The 22,987-nt window shown below is 38.4% G+C and overlaps 1 protein-coding gene across 1 annotated transcript in view; it reads right to left on the bottom strand.

The window, feature by feature from the left end:
• LOC111147303 (scinderin) overlaps positions 1-18,535 on the bottom strand; it is a 75,479-nt gene extending 56,944 nt beyond the window's left edge. The window contains exons 1-3 of the mRNA XM_022503275.1: positions 18,245-18,535; positions 11,391-11,545; positions 6,160-6,321 (exon numbers count right to left, since the gene is read on the bottom strand). Of these exons, the coding sequence (XP_022358983.1) occupies positions 6,160-6,321; positions 11,391-11,545; positions 18,245-18,443 (516 nt within the window). The 5' untranslated portion in view covers positions 18,444-18,535. The remainder of the gene's footprint in view (positions 1-6,159; positions 6,322-11,390; positions 11,546-18,244) is intronic.
• Positions 18,536-22,987: the final 4,452 nt, after the last annotated feature.

The raw sequence follows: 22,987 nt of genomic DNA, 5'->3' as shown, positions 1-22,987 counted from the left end.
TATTTTTCCCATTATCTTTTCTTATTGCCTCAAGGCTTTCTCCTTATAAAACTAGTGGAATGGATTACTTTCAGATAATGACAAATTTACCCAGAACAAAGAAGACTTTGCTCATTTTTGTTGTTGTTGTTGTTCTCAAATGAACATTTTAAAGTCATAGTGGAGACAAAAGTCCAAAAGCCAACACAGGTCTGACTTAAAAGAACCTTAATTTTGTGAGAGTAATGTTTTCTGAGGGAAGGAGTTGAGGATGCAGCAATTTACAGAAAATTGGTTTTGCATATCAGGAACCAGAGTCTTGGCCTTAGGGGTTAACACCATGAAATAGTATGAGACTGGTTGGTCAGGTCCAAGAAGAGAAGAGTATGGGGATTACAAGAGAACTAGGAAACTTGATCAGATGCAGTGGAATCTTTGACAAGAGCTCAGTACATTCCTCTCCAACCCATTTGTGATATATTCATCCATGACCTTGAACATTAGAGTAGAAACAACTGCAGGCAGTGTCCACGCAATCAAACCAATGAGCACTGGTACAATGTGGGTACAGTACCCCCACAACAGCATGTGGTATGGGAAAAATAAGGCAGAATTCCAGAGGGGCTACTATAATGGCTGACGGAACCAGAAAGGGTAAGATAACAAAAGACCAAAGTAAGGCCATAGATATTTTCCAGGAACAATCTTGGGACAGAGGCCAAAGTTCAAAGCCCAGAGCTCAAGAACGAATGAAATGGCAAAGTCTCAATGAATGTTAGAGAGGAATGAGGGCTAAACACTGCAAACCAGACTCACTTCCATTCTCAACCCGGTCCCCCATCCCCAGGCCATAATATCATACATACACACCCTCTATACCTGGGGGATAGAAAAGGGGATGGGTGGATAGGTCTGATTTGCTTTCATGAGAAACAAGGTTCACCTTATAGGACAAGACTATTTTATTTTTAACGCTTCTGTGGAAATAGAAGCTTTACACTGAAAAAATAAAATAAAAATAAAAAAGAAATAGAAGCTTAACTATGAACTCAGGTTGAGCTAAAGGTGAAAAAAAGAAAATTATATCTCTATCCACATGACTGCATGAGACTGTACATTTGTTGAGTGACTGTAAGTTCTGGGATTTCTAATAAGGACAAAGTGAGTGAGTGAGATTGATAAATAAAAGGACAGGAAATGTGGAAAACGGCAAGACAAGTCTGCAAGTTGACAAGAAATAGGAGATAAAAGCTTGTTTAATTCTCCAGGGGTGTGAGGTGGGACAGGGGAAAGAGGGAGGAAGAGGCCAAGAAATACATCATAAAAGGAGCAATATTGGAGTTGAATATTTAAGGATGAGATATCAGACACTTACCAGAAAAGTGATGCAGAGCAAGAGTAGATCTTAGGCAAAGGAAACAATGTGTGCAAAGCAAAAGCATGGTGACTTGAGGGAAAGTGTCATGTGCAAGGACAATGAGATAGTATCACAGTGATAAAGAGCATGGGAAGGATTCAGGAGACACTCAAGAGGTAGAAGAGAGTAGGCCCAGTGAGCAATTGAATGTAAAGTCTCTGAGAGAAGTCATCTCGATGACTTCAAGATTTGAAGTTTGAGGTCTGAAAGATGGGTAGCTCCGTTCAACAGGGTAAGAACAATAAGAGAAGAAACCATTTTGGAATGAGAGGGTGAAGTTAATGAGTTCCATTTTTAGACTTGCTGAGTTTGAGGTTCTTGTGATACACACAAGAAATATCTGGGAGGTAGTCTGAAATGCTGACATAGATCTCAGGTAAGAGTTCTGAGTGAGACTATAAAATTGAGATTTATCAGTGGATGAATAGTTGAAGCTTTGGGTGAGGGCAAGTTTGCTCAGGAAGAATGTATAAAGAGACAATGATCAAAAGTGAAATCCTTAAAAACAAACAAACAATCAAACTTGAGGGGGTGGGCAGACTATGTGAAGAAGAATGAGAAAGAATGGCTTGAAAGGGAGGAAAAGCAGGAAGCCAGGGGTGGTAGAGAGTGAGGCTGAAATAAAAGGGAGTAATCAACAGTGTCAGTTGGAGTAGATAAGGAACAAAGTGTCCCCTGGATTTAGCAGAAGCCATTGCTCCAATAGGATGAACATTTCAAAGAAATGGTGGGAGTGAAAGTCAGAAAAAGAGGGCTGTGGACCAAATGGTAAATGTGGAAGTGCAGACTGCTGTTTCAGAGCAGCAGGATGGAACAATGAAAGAGGGGGCAATAGGTTATAAAGAGCAAGGCGAGTGGGGCAAGTCTGCATAACTGACCAAACAAGTTAACAAGGAAATGGAACATGCCCTGTAACAGCACAATTAGTAACTCACCGCAGAAATTCCTCCTCCTGTGAAATCCAACTCTCCCCTAGTGGTTGGCTCTGACACATATTTCTAAAAGAGTTAGTTCCAGATCCCAACTTTGAAATTATGGATTCTTTCCATTATCATCCACATTCTGTAGTTACTGATGGTTTTGTTGTAATATATTTAGATATGATTTTGTTAGCCATTTCTACAACTACTTCAACCACCTCATAGCCTTAAAAATAGTGGGAAAATGATGATTGATAAGTTCACCAACATTAAAATTCACAGTTCAAAGATTCAGTAAATTCCAAATTGCTAAGATTTCCAAAGATTCAGCAAATTCCAAATTGCTAAGATCTAGCCATGTTTCATATTATTTTCCGAGAATATACTAAATATAAGATAGCTTATCCAAATCATCCTCTACAGTGTTGATGATTTCTTAACATTCAAAGTGATTAATAGGGAATTTTATAATCTCATGCTTTTGATCGAGGTGTTTACATGGTCATATCAGGAAATATTTACTATAGTCTCAAATCCTATAATAGCATATGTTCCAAAGGTATATGGCATATCATATTAACAATAGTGATTGCTGATCAAAAAAGTTGATTTCCTCAAATCAAATCAAAATATAGGATTTGGTTATGTCTATATATATGTGTGTGTGTATATATATATATATATATATATATATGTATATGTCAAAACTCTTAGTTTTGGCCAGCTGGCTCTAGATGGATGAGAACTTTAGAGGTCCAACCTACTTTTTTCATACCTGGATAATAAAACAAACTTGAAGAAATTACACTGGCTTCTTTTTGTACTGTCTAATGCAGAAGGTAATTATGAAATCATGAACTCATTAAGATTTTATGGTAGAGAAAATTTTGGTCCCATGTCCTTCTTTGTTTACTGTGACATACCCCAAAAATACAGTCTCCGAGGTAATTGCAAGATCTTATCGCCATTCAGAAATCATTAACAACATACCAACTGGTTAAAGATTAGTAACATAAAAAGAGATCATGCAAATAAATGAGAGTATATGTAGTACTGCTTGATTCCTACCAGGGTATCTCTCCGGGGTATGGTGTACTTCAACAACATAAGAGACAATATACTATCTCTGAAACAGAATCATTCAAAATGTCTCTAATCAGGCATGAGAGCAGGAGACAACTTGAAAGTCATTAAAGGTAATTAACTCTATAAAATAAAGATAATTTACTATGAAACAGATAATTTCCTTGAATCTCATAATAGAGGCTCTGTCCTCATAATAGAGGCTCTGTCTGAGCCTGTACTTATGGACCATACTCCCATAGCAGACATTACCCACGGGAAGACAGAATATGTCACTGGAACTACCATTTGCCTGCCACAGCACCCAACTATCTAACCCATGTGGAAACTTCATACTTGCTCAACAAAATAATAAATGATTTCATTAACATTACAACTTTGAGAAGATTCTAAACTAGATTAGACATAATTCTGAATTGAGCAGATTCGGAAACTGTTGCAAGATACTCTGCTGTCGAACCATACCATCGTATATCCCCCCAAGTTAGCTTAGAGTAGTGAAAAGAATGTAAATTAAGAACAGAAAACCCCAGGTTACCACTCAGCCTGCATTAATGTAAGTGACTTGCTCCCACCCTCTACGGTTTTTTGTCTCTTGTGGAAACCATGATGACAACTTTCATTTCCAGATGTGACTCTGTGTCAGGGGAGACTGAATCATATTCAGCCAAGGTTAGAAGTACCATCAGAAATCAGAGTCAAGATGAAAACAATAAATTAGGAAGTCAAGGCTTCGGAGCAGTTAATGACTCACTCAAGGTTAAAGATTAGATAGTTAGAGAGATGAACTGGAAGCCATTCGTGGTAATTAAAAAAGATGATTGCATGTGTGAAGCAATTACATTACACATGAAAGTTATTTTAAGAAAGAAATATGTTCACGTAACGACAGTGAGGAATTACATGACCAATTGGAAGGGTCTCTTCTGTTTAGGGGCCCCAGAGATCATCTAATCAAATATCCAACTTTTATAGGTTGATTAAGCTCAACTTGGATGAAAACTGAGGTCTCTTTTTTCTATGAAAAAAGCTATCTTATATGTCAAAACACTTCCTAAATTATCAAGGGACAAAGAGCTATAAAAATGTTAGGAGAAGCCAGTTAGGAGAATGGATTACCACTTAAAGTTGAAAAGGGCTCTTCCAAGAAATTCACAGTGAGGTTCAGGGCAGTGGTACTGCCGTTTGGGGTGCAGATGTGTAAGTGTGACACTGAGAAATGTACTTTGTATGTTATTAATATGATGATGGCAACTGTGCACACAAGCTGGTGTGATCCAAGATAGTCAAATTATACACCAGCAGTAAAAAAACTACAGGTATATCCTAACTGAGAGAAACCCATTAAGTTTATAGCTTGGGTCCATTTTCCAAATGATTTATAAGCTTGCACACTTAATCTCTGTGTTATCTCTAAGTTAATCTCTAAGTTAATATTGCCTTAACAGAACCTTGACTATGTGGTTCCATTTTCAAAATCCTTAGTGTCCCTTCTCCATGCAGGTGGCATAAACTCTTTTGGCTTTTTCTGATGATTTCCCCCCAAATACTGTCCACGAAGAGGCAGTAAAATAAAATGCTCAGGTGGGAATCAGATATCCTCAGGGTTGAATCCTGGCTTCACCGTTCACTGGCTCTGCACTGGGAGGAAATTCCACAGCCCATGCAAGCCTCAGTCTAACTGAAGCAGCACAGGTCAGAGCAGGTCTCTGTACAATGCTGAGTGCAGAAAAGTTTGTGACAATGAGGAGGATACTGATGTATATGGCTTAATGAGAAGGGGGTCATAAATGCTCAGGGCTCTCCTGCCTTCTCTGCTTTGCCCATGGGTTTGCAATGGTAGAAAATGCCTTTTATTCTTTTTACAAAGTTTAAAAGACCCAACTTAATCCCACCTTCTAGAGCCTAGCACAAGACCTTGCAATACTTCTTTTCAAGATAATAATGATTCGGGGTACCTGGGTGGCTCAGTTGGTTAAGTGTCTGCCTTCAACTCACATCGTGATCTCAGGGTCCTGGGATGGAACCCTGTATCCAGCTCCCTGCTCAGCAGGGAGTCTGCTTCTCCATCTGCCCCTCCCCCTTGTACTCTCTCCCTCTCTTTCTCAAAATAAATAAATAAAATCTTTAAAAAATAATTATTAATAAGTATACCTGAACTTAGAGGGGCCTCTTATCCTGAAAAAATAAAAACTAAGTCAGATAATGCCCATCCCATTAAGATGATACTTGATATTCATACTTGTCTTTTAATATTCTAAAATAGTTAAAAAGTATGAAATAGTATGGTGTAATATATGTGTGATCTATATCCCAAAATATCCCCTAAAATCTCCTCAGGCAGGCTGTTTATACTCACTATCTCCATCTGAAATCCTAGAAACTTTGTTTTCTGGGGGAATTAATTTGCCCCTGAAAAAATGTTTCCCCACACCCAATTAAGGACAAAAATAATTAGTGGAAGCTCTGTTCAGACAGAAGGGTAGATATATTAAAAACGATTCAATGTGTGTTCTATGGTAGGAAGAACTAAATCACTACTCCATTCTAAACCTATCAAAGAGAATAAAAACTTTGAAGTCTCATTTTGAATGATTTAAGTACTTGCCAATTCATCATATGATATGATTGCCTCTCACATAAACATGACCTCTTCCCCATGTGTAAAAAACGGGATTATATTCCCTAGCACATACGTCTGATTTGATCTGAAGACAAGTCGTTCTCCTTCAGACGTCTGCCTGTGTATGTAACACTTACTGTGCCAAGGTCAATGATGAAGCAGTCGCCCTTGTTGAAACTGTCCCAACTAAGGGGAACTTCCGTAGCCCTGACCACTCTCCGACCCTTCACATGCAGGAGCCTCTTAGCGGTCAAGTCATTTGTGAGAACATGATTCAGTCCAGATGCCACGCCTCCAGCCTGGTCAGTGGGGGGTTAGACAGAAAACAAAGCAAAAACAGATGAGGTTTCTAACTAGATACAAAAACATATAAAACCACAGGTATACATGCCTAAACTGCCTGTCAGGCCAAGACAAAAGAGCCACCTAATGGCATGTGAAACATTAAGTATGCAGAAGAGAATACCTTGGAAAATCAACACTTTTTTTTTTCTTTTAAGGCCTTTTGCCCTTCCTGTTTTAATCATTCAATTTAACATCGAAAGTATTTACTAAGAACCTTCAGTGGATAAAACCTGTGACATAAATGAAAAGAAGCAGTAGCTCGTGTTCTTTGGGAACGAATGATTCTAAAACCAGTTAAGTGAGAGGCAGACAAGATTTCTAGGAAAAAGAAGACAGGAGAGGAGAGGAGAGTCAGAGTTAACAAGAGCAAGTGAGGAGAGAACTAGCCACACCCAAAATTCTCATGTCCCACACAGTGTTAAGACACAGAAGTGGAGTTGAGTCCTGGCCAGGGATGAGTGGATACCATTTATGATCTTTGTTTTAACATTATAAAAATTGTTTTTCCTTATTTCTCTCTGTCTCTTCTTTCTTTCTCTCCCTTTCTCTTTTTTTCTTTCTATGCCAGGCCCGAGTATTTATACCTTAAATTTGGTTGCATATCTGAAAACAAAACAAAACAAAACAAAACTATATGCAATTTAAAAAATACTAAGGAAAATAATGAACCATATCAAGTACATCTTCCTGTCTTCTTTGAAACCAGCTTTTACCTTTTCACTTTTTCCTTTAATTAAATGTTAGAAATTATAATCTTTATTTATTTCCACAATTAATTATGAGGTAACATGCATAATAAAGATGCAGTGTTAGCAAATCACTTTTATTGCTCAAAAACCTCCTATATTAATATGGTAAGAAAATTAGCAGTATAAGAAACCTACAAAATGATTAAGCATATGACTCTTCCTTTTAGCCCAGGTCATGGTCTTAGGGTCATAAAACCGAGCCCCAAATCGGGCTCCATGCTCAGTGTGGGGTCTGCTTGTCCCTCTCCCTCTGCTCCTCTCCCTGTGCATGCTCTCTCTCTCAAACAAATAAAATATTCTTAAAAAGTTTATTCATAAATGTACATAATAAATCCAAAGAAAGACATTAAGTTGCCTATGTAATCATTAGCACATGTTTGAAATTTCCACTGACTTTATTTTTTTTTTAAGTTATTTACTTATTTGTCAGAGAGAGAGCACACAAGCAATGGGAGTGGTAGGCAGAGGGAGAAGCAGGCTCCCCACTGAGCAAGAAGCCCAATGCAGAAATCGATCCCAGGACCCTGGCATCACGACCGGAGTTGAAGGCAGACACTTAACCAGCTCAGCCACTCAGATGTCGCGAAATTTCCACTGACTTTAAATTACCACCATTCTCCAGGAAAAGACCTTCATAAATAGAAAGGTTTTATTACTATAAGCTAAAAGCTGACTTCAGGACAATTGTAACCACAAATTTTATGAAATATATAATAATTTCTCAGTCCATAATTTTATCAAGGTTGCCATAAATAAACAAAGTATTATACAATAAAAATAAACACAAGTTTTCATCCACATATTACTGTTTTCGGCCATTTCACTTTTTAAAAAAATAAGTACCTTGTGATCTGATAAACAGTGTAAGAACATTGTGATCTGAAAAAAGTTACAAAATATAAAACAGACTGATGATACTTATATAACATTTAAGCTACTGCCATATAGTGATATATATATCACAGAGTGATATATTTAACATTTAACAGCATTTTTAAAAAATTTTATTTATTTGACAGAGATCACAAGTAGGCAGAGAGGCAGGCAGAGAGAGGGGGGAAGCAGGCTCCCTGCTGAGCAGAGAGCCCGATGCAGGGCTCGAGCCCAGGACCCTGGGATCATGACCTGAGCCGAAGGCAGAGGCTTTAACCCACTGAGCCACCCAGGTGCCTCTTTAACAGTATTTTAAAAATTAATTTTGTCTTAATAAAATTTGATGTAAAAAGGCAAAAAGAAAAACTGTAAGTTTCATATATGTTGGTATTTCATAGTAAGTATTTCTGCAATAGTGTTTGAATTAACCCTAGAAACCCCCAGTCTCTTTCTACCTTCGCACAGCAGAATGAAAGCAAAGTGGATGATCCTTTAAATTATTGACACTATTAACACAGTTTTGCTGGCTGATGGATGTTTGACAGTTGCTATTTACAATCATGGCTGAGAGCCAGGTCTTACTGAGCTTGGGAAAGAGATTTAATATAAGGAAGTAGTGGTAAGGGACACCTGGGTGGCTCAGTTGGTTAAGTGTCTGCCTTTGGCTCAGGTCATCACCTCAGGGTCCTGGGATAGAACCCCAAGTCGGACTCCCTGCTCCGTGGGAAGCCTGCTTCTTCCTCTCCCTCTGTCTGCCGTTCCCCCTGCTTGTGTGCTCCGACTCAATCTCTCTCTCTCTGACAAGTAAATAAATAAGATCTTTAAAAAGAAAAAGAGAAAAAAAAGGAAGTAGTGGTAAATATTACTCCTCTAGAACTCCCCCAGCCTAAAAAGCCTCATAAAAAGAAACCTCGGGTCAATTAAAAGACATGAGAAGATGGTCTTAATGTTGCCTCGCTGAATCTTTACCTTAAACACGGCAACCTAATATGGCTGTTGCTGTCTTGGTAATGGTAGGCTTTGTCAAATTGTGTCATCCCAAACAGACACGATACCCTGTTTCATAGAGTAATCTTAAATAAAACAATTCACCTTGATATTTGAGACATTTATTTATACTGAGAGCGTCATAGTATAGTGATTACCAGTTTAGGCACTGAAGTTAGGTGGTCACCCAGTCACATACCCACTATTAGACCTTGTTAAGTTACATAATTTCTCAAAGCTTTTGTTCACTTATCTTAATAGGGTGACAATGATAGAAACTGCACCACCGGTGTTATTTAGATGAAATGAGATAATATACATGAAGTGCTTAGCACATTCTTGTAAGTATGCAATTAAGTACAACATAATAGTTTTTGTCATTCTGGGGTAGCTGGGTAGCTTAGTTGGTTAAGCATCTGACTCTTGATTTCAGCTCAGGTCATGATCTCAGGGTCATGAGATTGAGCCTGGTGTCAGGCTCTGAGCTCAACATGGAGTTTGGTTGAGATTCTCTCTCTCCCTCTGTCTCTGCCCCTCCTCCCAGTTGTATTCTCTCTCTCTCTCTCTACTTCTCTCTCAAAATTAACAAATAATATCTTTAAATAAATAGTCTTTGCTATTCTGGGTGGCAAATTATCTTTGCTTCCACATTTCTTATCAAGTATTTTGCAACTGCACACATTGTCATCTGCTCAATGTCACTAATGATAAAACAGTGAGCAGATTTTTTGCTGATAAATTTGACCTTCATTTGCAAATATCCTCTTACAAAAAAATGCTGATTTTTAAATGATTTTGATCTTGATAATTAGAAGATAATTACTTTATAACTGTAAAATTGCTTTTTCATGTTCACTTTTAAATATACATCTGGAAGTTTGATTTCAGAGGTCCTGCTGATAGCCAGAAGGATTAATAATATCACAAGTTCCTACTGACTGTATATGCACTATATACGTATTTTATTATTTAATTTGATCCTTAATCCTTACAACACCTATATGAGGAAGCTGTTGTTATATCCATTATATGTTTGAGGAAACTAAGGACAGAAAGCTTACATACTTGCCTGAGGTAAACAAGTCATATGGAACAGAAATGGGTTCATAACCGGGATGATGTCCTATTACATGCTTTCAGTAACTATAAGACCCAGCTTATTCAAAATGTTGTTTCATTGGCATAAAGAAAGTTTGAGAATCATTTGACATAAACTGTAGGAACTCACATGAATTAAATAAAATGAGAAGTCACACATTATTTCCTATTTAGGGTTGTTTATAACCTAGAGTGAAAAAAAATCACTTCAAGAGAGAAGGGGAATTTATGAGTGTTTATCCTCATCTCAACAGACATCACAAAATATTCACTAAGGCTCTGATTAGGCAAAAGTATAAATAAACCCTACCATTGTAGTAGATAAATTTAATATATATTCAGAATTCTAGTTTAGCTCTGAGGTCTTAGGTCTTCAGTAAGCTAACAGGCTCAAAGGGTAAGTTGGTGGAGTCTGCAGAAGACCCGTTGGAGCATGTCTGGTTTTGAAAAGGATTGCTACCGAAAAGTTTGTCGAGGGAGGTATTTCTCACACGGTAACTGAACATTCTTGGAGGCAGGGGAGATCGTGAAGGGTGGCCAGTCCACAAGGGTCATAGACCCATAAAGCGTCTATTACCATAGAAGGTAATATATTTCTTTGAAGGTTGCCTTCAAAGAAGGGAGCTACTTACCTTGTTTTCATTTCTTTTTCTCCCAGAAGGAAAGCTGGTTAATGATTAGTGTTTCAGGCCAAAACACATAAATTGTGTGCACATGTGTATAGCAGTGTAGGTATATTTGACTTGGTGAGGCTGAACCACACATATATTTAACTCAATGGTTCGCTTCATTTGCATCATTTCCAAGATCAAACCACACGATTTGGAAGATATGTGTATAGTCTTTTCTAGTAACTGGAATTATAATTGTTACAAATATTGCAACACAATATTCTAGAACAATTGAGATTCCCAAGTCTTGGGTCATCTGCAGCAACTTCAGAGGTTCTCTAGAATGGCATTAACAAAAATTGCGAATCCCCAAGTTGCCAATATTTAATTATTGAAAGAATTCCACAAAATTTTAAAGGGCTTTCTTGTGACAACATTACTGAAAGCTCTTAACTTTATTAAAAATTAACCTATTAAATGAAATCAATCCAGAACGTTTCACATATTACATCCATGTTCCATAAACACATATTGAGCACCTACTATGTATCCAGCAGGTTCTGGTATCATCAGTATACAAAACAGATTGAAACAAAAACAAACAAAAAACTCGGTCCTCAATGAACTTTCCTTCTCTGAAGACGTGAGGTGTGGATGGATAGGAAGAAAAAGGGCGTCATAATGGAAATAGTTCAAATGCAATACCTTGTATTTCAGACCTCCTTTGAAATAGCCAACAAAGTCAGTAGATTCATAGCCTTGAAGTTCTCTACTCTGCACTGGCTTGCCACCCAAATAGTCATCCATCTGAACAGTAAAGATGGCAGCTGCTGTGCTTTCATCCTGAGTACACTCCTTTCCTGAAACAGCAAAAGACAGCACTTCATTGATCAAGCAAAGAAAACGACTAAGGCAGAATTTTTGATATGAAAAGCTCTGAAATTTTCTTTGAATTTCTTGAATTATATATACATCAACACAATAGATCGTTTCAGCAGAACAATCTTTCGACAGAAATGTAATATAAAATATTATTTTGTTAATAGTTATAAGAATTGTTTTGTTCTTATTTTTCAATTCTTTTTTTTAAGATTATTTATTTATTTATTTGACAGACAGAGATCACAAGTAGGCAGAGAGGCGGGCAGAGAGAGAGAAGAGGAAGCAGGCTCCCCACTGAGTGAGCAGAGAGCCTGATGTGGGGCTTGATCCCAGGACCCTGGGATCATGACCTGAGCTGAAGGCAGAGGCTTTAACCCACTGAGCCACCCAGGTGCCCCTTGCTTTTCAATTCTTTTAAAAAACTGTTTAAAAGAAGCACCGCTGGGGGCGCCTGGGTGGTGCAGTGGGTTAAGCATCCGACTCTTGGTTTCAGCTCGGGTCATGATTTCAGGGTCATGGGATGGAACCCCATGTTGGGCTCCATATTCCATGCAGAGTCTGCTTGGGATCATCCCTCTCCCTCCTTCTGTCTCTCTCTAAAATAAATAAATAAATAAATCTTTTTAAAAACCCCCCCCACACACAACACTGATGTCTGTATATGTTCAAGAAGATATAGCACTATAGTCTAGTAGGATGCAGATTCATTGGCTAATAAGAGCAGACTATGAGAATGTTTTTCAATTGTTTTAGCCTTTATTAGCAACAGTCTGCTAATATGTTAATATTTGTAAGGAATATGAACATCACAGGCCACAGATAAATAGCTTTAGAAAAGCAAGTGGTTTTTAGAATGGGAAAATGAATATCACTTGACCTTATCCCTATTTTTAAGTCTTAGTGCCCTCACTTCATTAGCTTATTGGGTGTAAGATTACATTCTCTAAGTGGAAAGGGAGGGTAAGAGAAAGATGCTAACATCCGTTGAATGTGAATGTAGGTATTATTAACCCAAGAATTTAACACACAACACACATTTAATTTTCACAATTCTAGTATAAATCCAATCCAGGCAACCTCACTTAGGTTAAAAAAAAGCAATCCTCCAGAACTGGCATCTTCTGCATACATAGGGATCTGAGCCAGCCCTGACGGAAACTCAAATTTTAGAAAGCACACTTCAAAACCCTTACTACATCTGAGCTGTGTAAAAATCATAAATTATTCTAGAAATAATAACAGCCAACATTTATACATTTATAATATCCTTGATATGGGCCAGACACTGTGCTAGTGGTTTACATGGATAATCTCATTTAATCTTCAAGCAAACGCATGCAGCAAAAATATTTTCTACCATCTACAATAGAAGCAGTAAAGGCTTTGACAGGCCAAGTAACTTCATAAAGTTGACCTTTGGTAGAACATGACATAGAGGCAGGTTTCTGTGATTCTGGAGCACAGGTTCTTAGAAACTACAACACGAATCAATAGTTTTTTAATACTTGGACTCTCATCAGCAGTAACATGTTGTGGTGATTAGGTTATGCTATTTTATTCCATGAGTTAACTGATGTAGAAAATTTAGAAGCCGTAATAAAACTACAGTTCACAGGAAACTCCAACTGAGAGCATTAACCAAAGCTGAAGAAAGGGAAACAGCTATATTAATGAAAGAATTGGATTTCTTTACATTCCTCCCTTACTCTCAAAGAGAACCTGTGTAGCAATTTATCGTCTCAGGAAAAAAAAATCCACTAGCTGTAAGAGTATTTGACGTAGTATCAATTTTGTAAACTTGTTGTGGTCAAAGGAAAAAAAAAAAGACCTATACAACTTTGCAGTATGAAAGAACCCTAATGCCATTCTGCCCGCTTTCCCATCCATAAATGAAAATACGAATAAGGATACAGATGTAGATTTGCACAGATGTTTTAAGAGGGAACTTTAAATCAAGATTAATATCAAAAGCATTAAGCATAATGTGTTTGACATAAACATTCTTACTTGAGCACAAGTTGAAATGCAGATTTCTTTAGATGGATGTAAATGGATAGGCATGCAATTAATGAGCGAACTGGAATTAAGTTAATTACATTATGCTATCATCTTTTGATGCTTGTGTACTGAGCTGGACTAAGGAATATCAGTATGAATAAGCTAGAATCCTTGTTCTAAAGAAGTTGAAAGATCCTAAAGAAGTCAATACCAGCTTTTGAATGTGAAAACTAGAATGCAATTCAATATCATGATGCAATTGAGCAATGTTCAGAAACAAATGCACTTGCTCTATGAATTCTGCTTATGACCTCATTCATTTTCCCTTTTCTGATGTCTTTTACTAATGTCTTTCAAGTTATGATATGTTCTTTTGTGTTATGTTGTATTTTGTTGCTTTACATTATATTTGTACATATGTGGCAAACTTCAAAAATTGTTTTGAGGATATGATGACAGGAACATGAGGTACATGCTAAAAGTTGTATAATGTTAATGAAAAAAAAAGCAAAGACCTTAATAAATATAAAGACACAGTGTTCAAAAAAAAAAAAACCAAACAAACAAAAAAAAAAAAACAAAAGACATAATGCTCATGGATTGTAAGACCCAATATAATAAAGATGTCAATTTTTCCCAAGTTGATCCACAAGTTTAACACTATTCCTATAAAAATCATAGGAAGGTTTATTACGGGTTATTTGTTTATTGTAAAATTTATATGAAAAGGCACAGTCCCTGAGAGAGTTAAAACATCTTGATAAAGAAAAATAAGATCAGAGGAATAACTCTATCTGATACTAAGGTTTACTATACAGGTACAGTAATTAACACAGAGTTGTACTGGTAGGAGGAGGAACATAGATTGATGAACCAAATTTCCTCCAATGATCACAGTTTTCAAACTTGAGTACAGTCTGGTATACCACAATATACTAAAGCAGGAGCATGAAAGCACAGTACAGCACAGAATGCAAAAACCAGTATATTGACACTGACACAATCCACTTACATTTCTCATATTTCCCCAATTTTCCTTGTACTCATCAATGTGCAGTTAGTTCTCTAAATCACCTGTAAACTCACATATTCATTATCCCAGTCAAGATACTATATAGTTATATCATCAAAAAATCCCTTACATTGCTTTTTTATAACTACCCCCATCTCCCCCTCCCCACCCCATCCTTAACCTCTGATAACAACAAGTCTAAACTTGTTATTTAAAAAATGTTATATAAATGGGATCATACAGTATGAAACCTTTTGGCATTGGTCTTTTTCACTCAGAATAATTTACTGGGGATTCATCTGAGTTGTATGCATCAATAGTTTGTTCCTTTTTCTTGCTGAGTAATATTCTCTTGCTGAGAAAATAAAATTTCTTGCTGAGTAAGATATGCCACAGCTTGATTAATCAGTCACTTGTGGAAGGATATCCGGACCAAATCAAGTTTTCACTTATTCAGATAAGGCTTCTATGGACATGTATAAGTTTTTACATGAATATAAATTTTCATTTCTCTGGAATAAATGCCCATGAATGCAACTGCTGGGTCATATGGTAGTTGCAAGTTTAGTTTTGTAAAAAAACTGTCAAACTCTTCTTCATAATCGTTGTACCACTTTATATTCTCCCCCAAGCAATGTATAAAAATCCAAATTCTCAGCGTCCTCAGCAGCCCTATTTATATACTATAAGTTCCTTGAATTGTACACTGTATATTGTAACCCAATTCTTTGGATTCCCAGTGTCTTGCATAGAACCTAGCACAGACTAGATATACCACAAATGTTTACTGCTCTCAAATACATTTACGTAAAATTTAAAACTGGAAAAGAGAGATGAGGAGGGAGGGTGTTTGTAGCTTACGTCCAGGATGTGACTGAGTAGCTTTATCATCCAGCTGTGCTCAGAGACAGGAGGCTCTAAGTAACAAGAAGCAGAAGTGGGTACATCTAAACTGCTTGGTACAGAACTGAAATGGCTTTTATGGAAGGACCAGTGCAACATCTTTTAAGTTATATGCAACAAATTCTTACTTTGTAAAATAAATAAAGGAAAAAATAGTAAAAGGAACTAATCTGAGATAAGCAAGGGTATCATAGAAAGCTTCTGAGAGAGAGGGCAGGAAAGAGGACTCTTCCTCTCTTCTATTTTATGTCCTGCTGCTTCTTGCTTCCCCTTTACTCCTCTTACATGGTCTGTTTCTTTTCATCCAGGTAATTCTCCAACTCAGTCTGAGTCTAACTTCATTCCCCTCCATCTTCCTTCCAACTGATTTCCTTTAGTTGACTTCCTTTCCCCCTAAACTTTCAGCTCTCCCTCTTGGAACTTTTCCTCAATCTGCCTCTCTGATTAATTCTCATGAACTCATCCAAATATAGGTCTTAGGGTAGAAGATTTTGGATGAAATCCAGCTTGCTTCAGGGAACTAAAGTAGGAAGAGCTGCTGAACAATTCCACCTAAAGGCCGAGTGGACCATTTTACTCTAAACTTTTCCATGCTCCCCATGATTCTCTCTTGGACAAAATCCTTCCAATTACTATCATTTTCCTCTGTTCTGTCAAAGCTTCTCTCCTTCCCTGCTTCCCCATAACTACAGACACTGTGTCTTTCACAGCGTTTAGCTGTTCTACCTGTGTTATATCACTGGTCTTATTGTATCTTTGAGATTATAAACTTTCAGAGAAAGTCCATAAATTATTCACATGCAAAAATGCCTTACACAATGCTGGGCACATTGAATAACTATTGAATGAATTAACTTATTAATTAACACACTATTAAGTTCAGTTTTAGGAGACCTTTAAAAGCATGAAGTGTTTCTGCCCAAAGCATTTCCTATCACAGTTTTCAAACTGGTGAGCACTAAATGAATAATGGAGTTAACGTGCATCTGTAAACCATAAAAAAAAAATTTAAAGAGTGTAAGAAAGAACCTACAGAATAACCAACCCCCCAAAACAAACAAACAAACAAAACCCACAAACTGTGTTCAAAGCCTCTTGCAGTCCCCTGACAAACTTAACTGTGTCTACAACAAGATATGCAGTGCCTTCACTTCTTAATTCACCAAAATTACAAATGTGGCATTTCAGACACTTCTATTCATTCTAGATCCAAGTTCCAAATAGAAAGACCAAGATGACATTACTATTCTATCTGGCATCATTCATTCATGAACATGGTTTTATACTAAGGTTTCAGTGATTTCTGGTATAAAATGTAAATAGATCACTATTTATTATAGGAATAGGGACACTACACTGGGAAACCAAAATGTGTTTGGAACTCTGCTTGAGTTTGGTCAAGCAAGCACAAAATTTTAACTTCAAATGCTATAATAAAAACGATCCATCTCCCTCTTTGTATTTCTCACTGGGAGTGTCTCTTTCAGGTGTTCACCACCATTGAGAACAACCCTTCCTAATGGTTTCTGCCATTTCATTTCTTAAAATCTTCAAAAGTTAGAAATAAAAATGATGGCTTTTCAAGGACTTCCAAATGCATATATATGTGTGTGTGGTTTTGTGTGGTCTCCCCGCAGGCTCAGGAATAAAGCTAAAAATAACAAACTCGAAGTCCAGGAGAAGCAAACAGTTTGAAAAGAAGGCCGAAGGTCTCGGATAATCAGCACGTTGTTAGACCGGGTGTGCCCACTGGCACAGGATCTTACAGGGAGAGGCTGGACATTCAGGATGTTGATGAGTAAAAGTAGAAGGTGGAAAAGTAGAACACACAAGGCCCAGTATTCTGACAACCTGGTGCAAGCGCAGCCCAAAATAATTACTACTGCTGGAGAAGCTGTTTTGTTTTACACTGTGTCCTTGTTCAAATAGAGAAGTAGTAATAATAAAAATAACTACTAGAATAAAGCAACTCATTTAAATAATACATAGGCCATATAAAGCTATTTATTTATATTAACAAGATCTGTATTTTTTTTTCTCTCTCTTTTCCATCCAGGGTCGCCAACATCCTGACCAGCAGGAATTTCTGTTAGCCGGCTGTGTGAACAGTGTGGAGCAAGTGGATTCTGATTTAAAGTCGCCCAGCGCATTAACTGCCTCAATGTGTGGAGAGATATAAGCTGGGGCCCAAGGGCAAAAAAATAAAAACAAATTAACCAGAGAAAAGGGCGGCGGGGGTGTGTATGGGGTGGGGGAGTACTTCTCGCCAGCTGCGGAGGATGCCTACAAACTTGTTTGACTTCATCTCCTCCCTGACAGGGAGATCAGGACTGAACTTGTCGAAGGTGAGCGGGACTTGGCCAGAGCCAGGGTGCGCTAAGCAGCGGCCCTGGGCAGGAGCGGGGTTTCCAACTGGAAGGTGCAAGGGACAGAAGCTAAAGAAACCAGCCTCCAAGGCCATGAGACCGCCCTAACAGAGGTCAAAGCCTGCGGGGTAAGACTGGCTCCTGACAGCTCTGCGCCCCTGTTTGCAGCGGTGTTTGCAACAGCGGACTCTGGCGTGGGGAAGGCGGCCTTCCCAAAGACGGCCACCCGGAGGGGACACGACGGACGCGACAGGTCCCCAGGCCCTTCCCGTTTGCGGTTCCCCTCTCCCCCGACCCCACCCGCACCTCCAGCCTGCCAGTCTCAGCCTCCTGCGGCCTCGCCCCTCTCGGGCGAGACCCCTGAGCGCGTCGGGGTCCCGCTGCCTGCGCTCCCTTACCCAGCCAGAAGTGCAGGCGGTAGGTGAAGCTCTGGCCCGCCTTGGCCGTGTGCAGCACCAGGTAGGCATCCCCGACGTAGAAGTCTCCGTAAGCGCTCTGGGGCACCGGCACCAGCTCGAGCTTCTCGACCCGCCAGACCTGCAGCCCCGCCTGCTTGCCAGCTCCCGCGAACTCCTCGTGGTACAGCCCCTGGGACATGGCTCGGACAGGCTCTGCTCCGGCAAAGGGGCTTGCGATCCAGTCGATCTGGAAGTCGGACCAATCCGAGACCTGCAGTAGGGACCCTGTTGGCCGCGGTTTTATAGGATTCGCCCTGCGGGGAGGCGGGGCTCGGAAGAAGGAGGGGCTAAGTGCCCGAGCCCCAGTCACTCCGGGAGTAGGGGATCCCTTCCCATTCTCATTGCTGCGCCTAGTACCGAACTCCTGCGCCCTACTCCGAGTTAGCAGGAGAATCAGAATCTCAGAAATCCAGAGATGCGGAGGGAATTTAAAGAAATTCTTGAAAATGCCTACTGGTCTAAGGAAGGACATTTCTTTCTGGTAACACATGGAGGAGATCAACAATTTAAATTCCAGTGGGCGCATTCTTCTTTAAAAAAAAGAAAAAAAAAAGAAAAGGTCTGTCCAGGCAACAGTCATCTTCATCACGAACTCCTTCATTTCATTGGCCAGTCTCTCCATTCCTGATAGCCAAAATTTCTGTCTTGATCGTTCTGATTTGAAAATGCCGTAAAAAAACAAAAATGTCAGCTTTCTTGGAAAGGATGAAGAGCTGGAAGGCTGATGGTCCGGTGCAGGGGACACAGCTCTTGTAAATCCCCGGGGGTTCAGGAGCTGTGTTAAAGCTCTGCCACCTGCTGCCTTTGGCTGTGCGGTATTATGCGCAGTTTGCCTTGTGAGTTAGCTGGTACCTGGCTTCAACAGGGCGATTTCTCATCATTTACCTTACAGTTTTTGCTTTTGCAGCACTGTATCATACATGTTGATGTTTACTCCTTATTTTGCGTTCTTTTAACCACAGTTCTTTTAACCTTATTTTGCGTTCTTTTAACAAAGGATTTTGTTATTGAAAAAGCAAATCGCCCAGGATCTGAAGATTAAAGAAAACTGATTTTTATGCATGTGCATTTTCTTTCACTATTTCCCAAATTACAAAAGTCCCCAGAAGGTCCCTAATCATGTACAATTCAATTTTTCCTTAATTAATTTAATTTTTATATAGGTATTACATGACTACAGGAGAAAAATGTACAAAAGTACAAAGTTGTGAAATAAAAAAATTAACTTAATTTCACCTGCTACCCAATTGCTTTCCCCAGAGGCAGCTAAGTTACCAGTTTCTTATGTATTTTTCCAAAAATACTCTTCTAGCTACAAGAATATAGGTAATATTTCTATTTTCTAATATAAATGGCATTATAACACTGTTCTTAAAGAATTTATCAATATATATTATTACACAGTGCTCCTAGAGCTGCCTTTTTTGCTACTGTGGTAAACAGAAATATCATCTTATAAATGTACTGTAGCTTATTTAAACTGTCCAAGTTCATAGACATTTACATTTTTTTCTGTCTTTTGCTAATACGATGTTGTAAACAACATTTTTGAACATACTTCTTTATACACATCCATTATTATAACTGAGTTAAATTCCTAGAAATATAATTGCTGGAGGGGTTGGAATTAAATGGGTGGTGATGATAATTATGAAACCAGTCACTACAATTTATTGTTCTGCAGTGATGGGCTATGACACATCAATTCCTGCCTCCATCTCTTGGTTCTGAGGTTTTTGGCAAGTTAGCAAATCGTAGTAAGTCTCAGACTCCTCATCTAAAAAATGGGAAAACAGTAGTATTTACCATAAAGATTGTTATTTGGATGAAATGAGATGACACAGTAAAGCATGCGTCTGTTACATAGAAAATGCTCAGTCATCAAAAGCTATTATTTTTGTGGCAGTCAGCTTTCTGTTGCTCCTCTAGGTACCTTCACCATTCTGCAGCCTGCAGTCTTCCCTCAGGGCTGACTTGCATGGACTAAAGCAACTAGTCTTTGATAACCTCAAGCTTAGGGGTTGGTTGGAAATCAAAGGGGGATAGAAGAGTGAGGTCAGACTATTTGACGTGGTCCCTTCTACCAAAAGTCACTGTAACTCTATGTCGCTTTTTCTCTCTTTTTAGTTTCCAGCAACCAGGTGCATTATCCTTCTTGGTTTTTCTGTCCCTCTACTTCTATGTATTGCCTACTAAAACAAAACAAAACCCCCAAAACTTCTGGCATTTTCCTATTTTGTGAGTATCATATGCTTATAGGTTGAGATGCTGATTGATAAATATTATTAGCTATATTCTCTTTTTTCCCCCCTCCTAACCAGAATAATAAAAGCTAGGTATAATGAGGCTCATTTTATAGATGAGAAAACTGAGTAAGGCTCTGGAACTTGTCAAAGGTTGCCCAACTGTAAATGGCTGAGGAGGAATTCACAAAGGCCACTATGTCTCATTCGGAAGCACATGCTATTTACCAAAAGTCATTCTTTCAGTCCAATTATTTAGTTAAGATTTGCTCACATAAATAGACTTCATATTTTTGTTTCTTCCAGTTTATCCTCAGAGAATCTTCTGATCTAGTATGTCTCATGTAGCACCAAGTTTAGTTTTAACTTTGTCACTGAGTCATTATATGTCTTGGTTTCCTTATCTGTAAAGGAGAAATTGTTCATTCTCTTCTTTCTTCTTGTGAAAAATTATGAGAACTGGTGGTCTGGACACAAGATAACTTAAGATCAGAGTATCACTTAAGTTCAGTTTCAGTTTTAGTAATAATTTCTTTCCTGCTAGTGAAGGAATTCCTTTTAATGAGGAAATAAAAAATAAAAGGGAATAATTTCTATTTAGTAAAGAAATAAAAAAGAACTTTGGTACAGATAAGTGGAATTTCCTCTTTCTTAGGCCAAGACTAGGGTAAGACAAATGTAGCACCTGCTTGGGATGCAAAATTTAGGGGTGCAACAAAAAGGCTTGGGAATCAAGATCAAATTTCAGTCTCTCTCTCTCTCCCTCTCCTCTCTCTCTCTTTTTTGAGAGGAGAGGGAGAGAGAGAATCTTAAGCAGACTCCATGCCCAGTGTGGAGCCCAACAGAGAGCTCAATATCACAACCCTGAGATCATGATCTGAGCGGAAATCAACAGTTGGACACTTAACTGACTGAGCCACCCAGGCACCCCAAGATCAATTGTCTTTTAAGGCAGTATTTTAACAAATCAAAATTGATGCAAAAATCATGATAAAAATTAAAGATTTTCAAATAAAGGTAGACTTGTTCATAATGCTCTCTGAGGCCACATTGGAGACTAAGGGAAAGGAAAAATACTGATCTTTCTTTACTTAAAATTTTGATATTTGGGTTGTCATTTTTTAAATTAATTTTGATATTTTTACAAGTATCACATTGAAATATTATTGATCTTAATCACTTTTTTTCCACTCCCCTTAAATTTGTGCCTGAGGCAAGTAAATCACTTCTGTCACACCAGTTCTATCCTGGCTAAGCAGCCTCCAGACTTAAATTTGCAGCTTCCTGCTAGCAGACCTCCCTAAAATGATCCTGCCAATTTCAAGTTAGCATGTTCAAAACAATCTCATCATTCCCTCCAAACATGTTTCTCCTCCTCTTCCTAATTTCATTAACATGATGTAATTTTGACTCAGCTTTCTCATTTTATCTCCACATTTAATCAACTGGGGTATCCAAAATGTTTCTCAGTCCATCCCAGCTGCCCACATTCTTGCTATGACTCTGAGTCCCATCTTCGGGAGAGGCCTGCCTCAAAGTGAGGGGCTTAGTGTATAGTAGGGCCTTGATGGGGGCTGAATAATGGCTCTTGGACTTTTCAACTGACTGAGCTTGGACAAGTTACCTAACGCTACTGTGTCTCATTTTTCTCACCTGTGGAATGGGAATACTAATTAAGAAAATACCTCATAGGATTGTCGTGAATATTAAATGGATAAATAGATACAAACCTAGAATAGCACCTGGCATATAAGAAGTGACAATAAATTCAAATGAAGTTGATAGTGGCTAATCCATCTCTCCAAATCCACTCCTATCAGAATAATGTCTCAAAGTCTAACGAGATAAGGACTGGCCATTTTCCATACAAAAAGTTTCCTAAAACCAGATAAATTCCTTCCCATGCCTATATTTTCTCTCTCTCATATCCTAGGTCCTTAAAAGTGGATTCTTTTCTCCCATTTGTGTTATAGCCCCTCTTCTACATCTCTCTTAGCAATTCTTTAATATTTAATTAAAGATGCCCAGACTCAACAACATCGTTACCCTGGCTCGACTGAATTTCAGAATCCTGCATGCTCCCAGTGCTGTAGATACACAGTTACCACACGGGAAAGTGTTTTCTCTCACAAGACGGTAGGCTCACTAAGTGACTTGTGTTTCATCATTTTCTTCTCTGGCCTTATGGTAATACACACTGAATCAGTGTGGTTGAATAGTTGATTTTGGATTAAATTACTTTTTATTTTGTAATCAATTTACCAATACTCAGTCCATGTCTAAACAGGCAAGATAATTAAGTCTTTCGCCGAGAATTAGGAGGTTTGAGGTATGAGGACTGTGGTTAAAATCAAGACAGGTGTTCTTCTAGAAGGCTAGTGCTCAAGGGGAAATGTGGCACAGTTTAATTCTTGAAATAAATAACAATGGTAAAGAATAT

This window comes from Enhydra lutris, unplaced genomic scaffold (genome assembly GCF_002288905.1).
Source record: "Enhydra lutris kenyoni isolate GAN:26980312 unplaced genomic scaffold, ASM228890v2 scaffoldscaffold16, whole genome shotgun sequence".
Taxonomy (NCBI): domain Eukaryota; kingdom Metazoa; phylum Chordata; class Mammalia; order Carnivora; family Mustelidae; genus Enhydra; species Enhydra lutris.
This window is presented reverse-complemented; position numbering and strand designations above follow the sequence as displayed.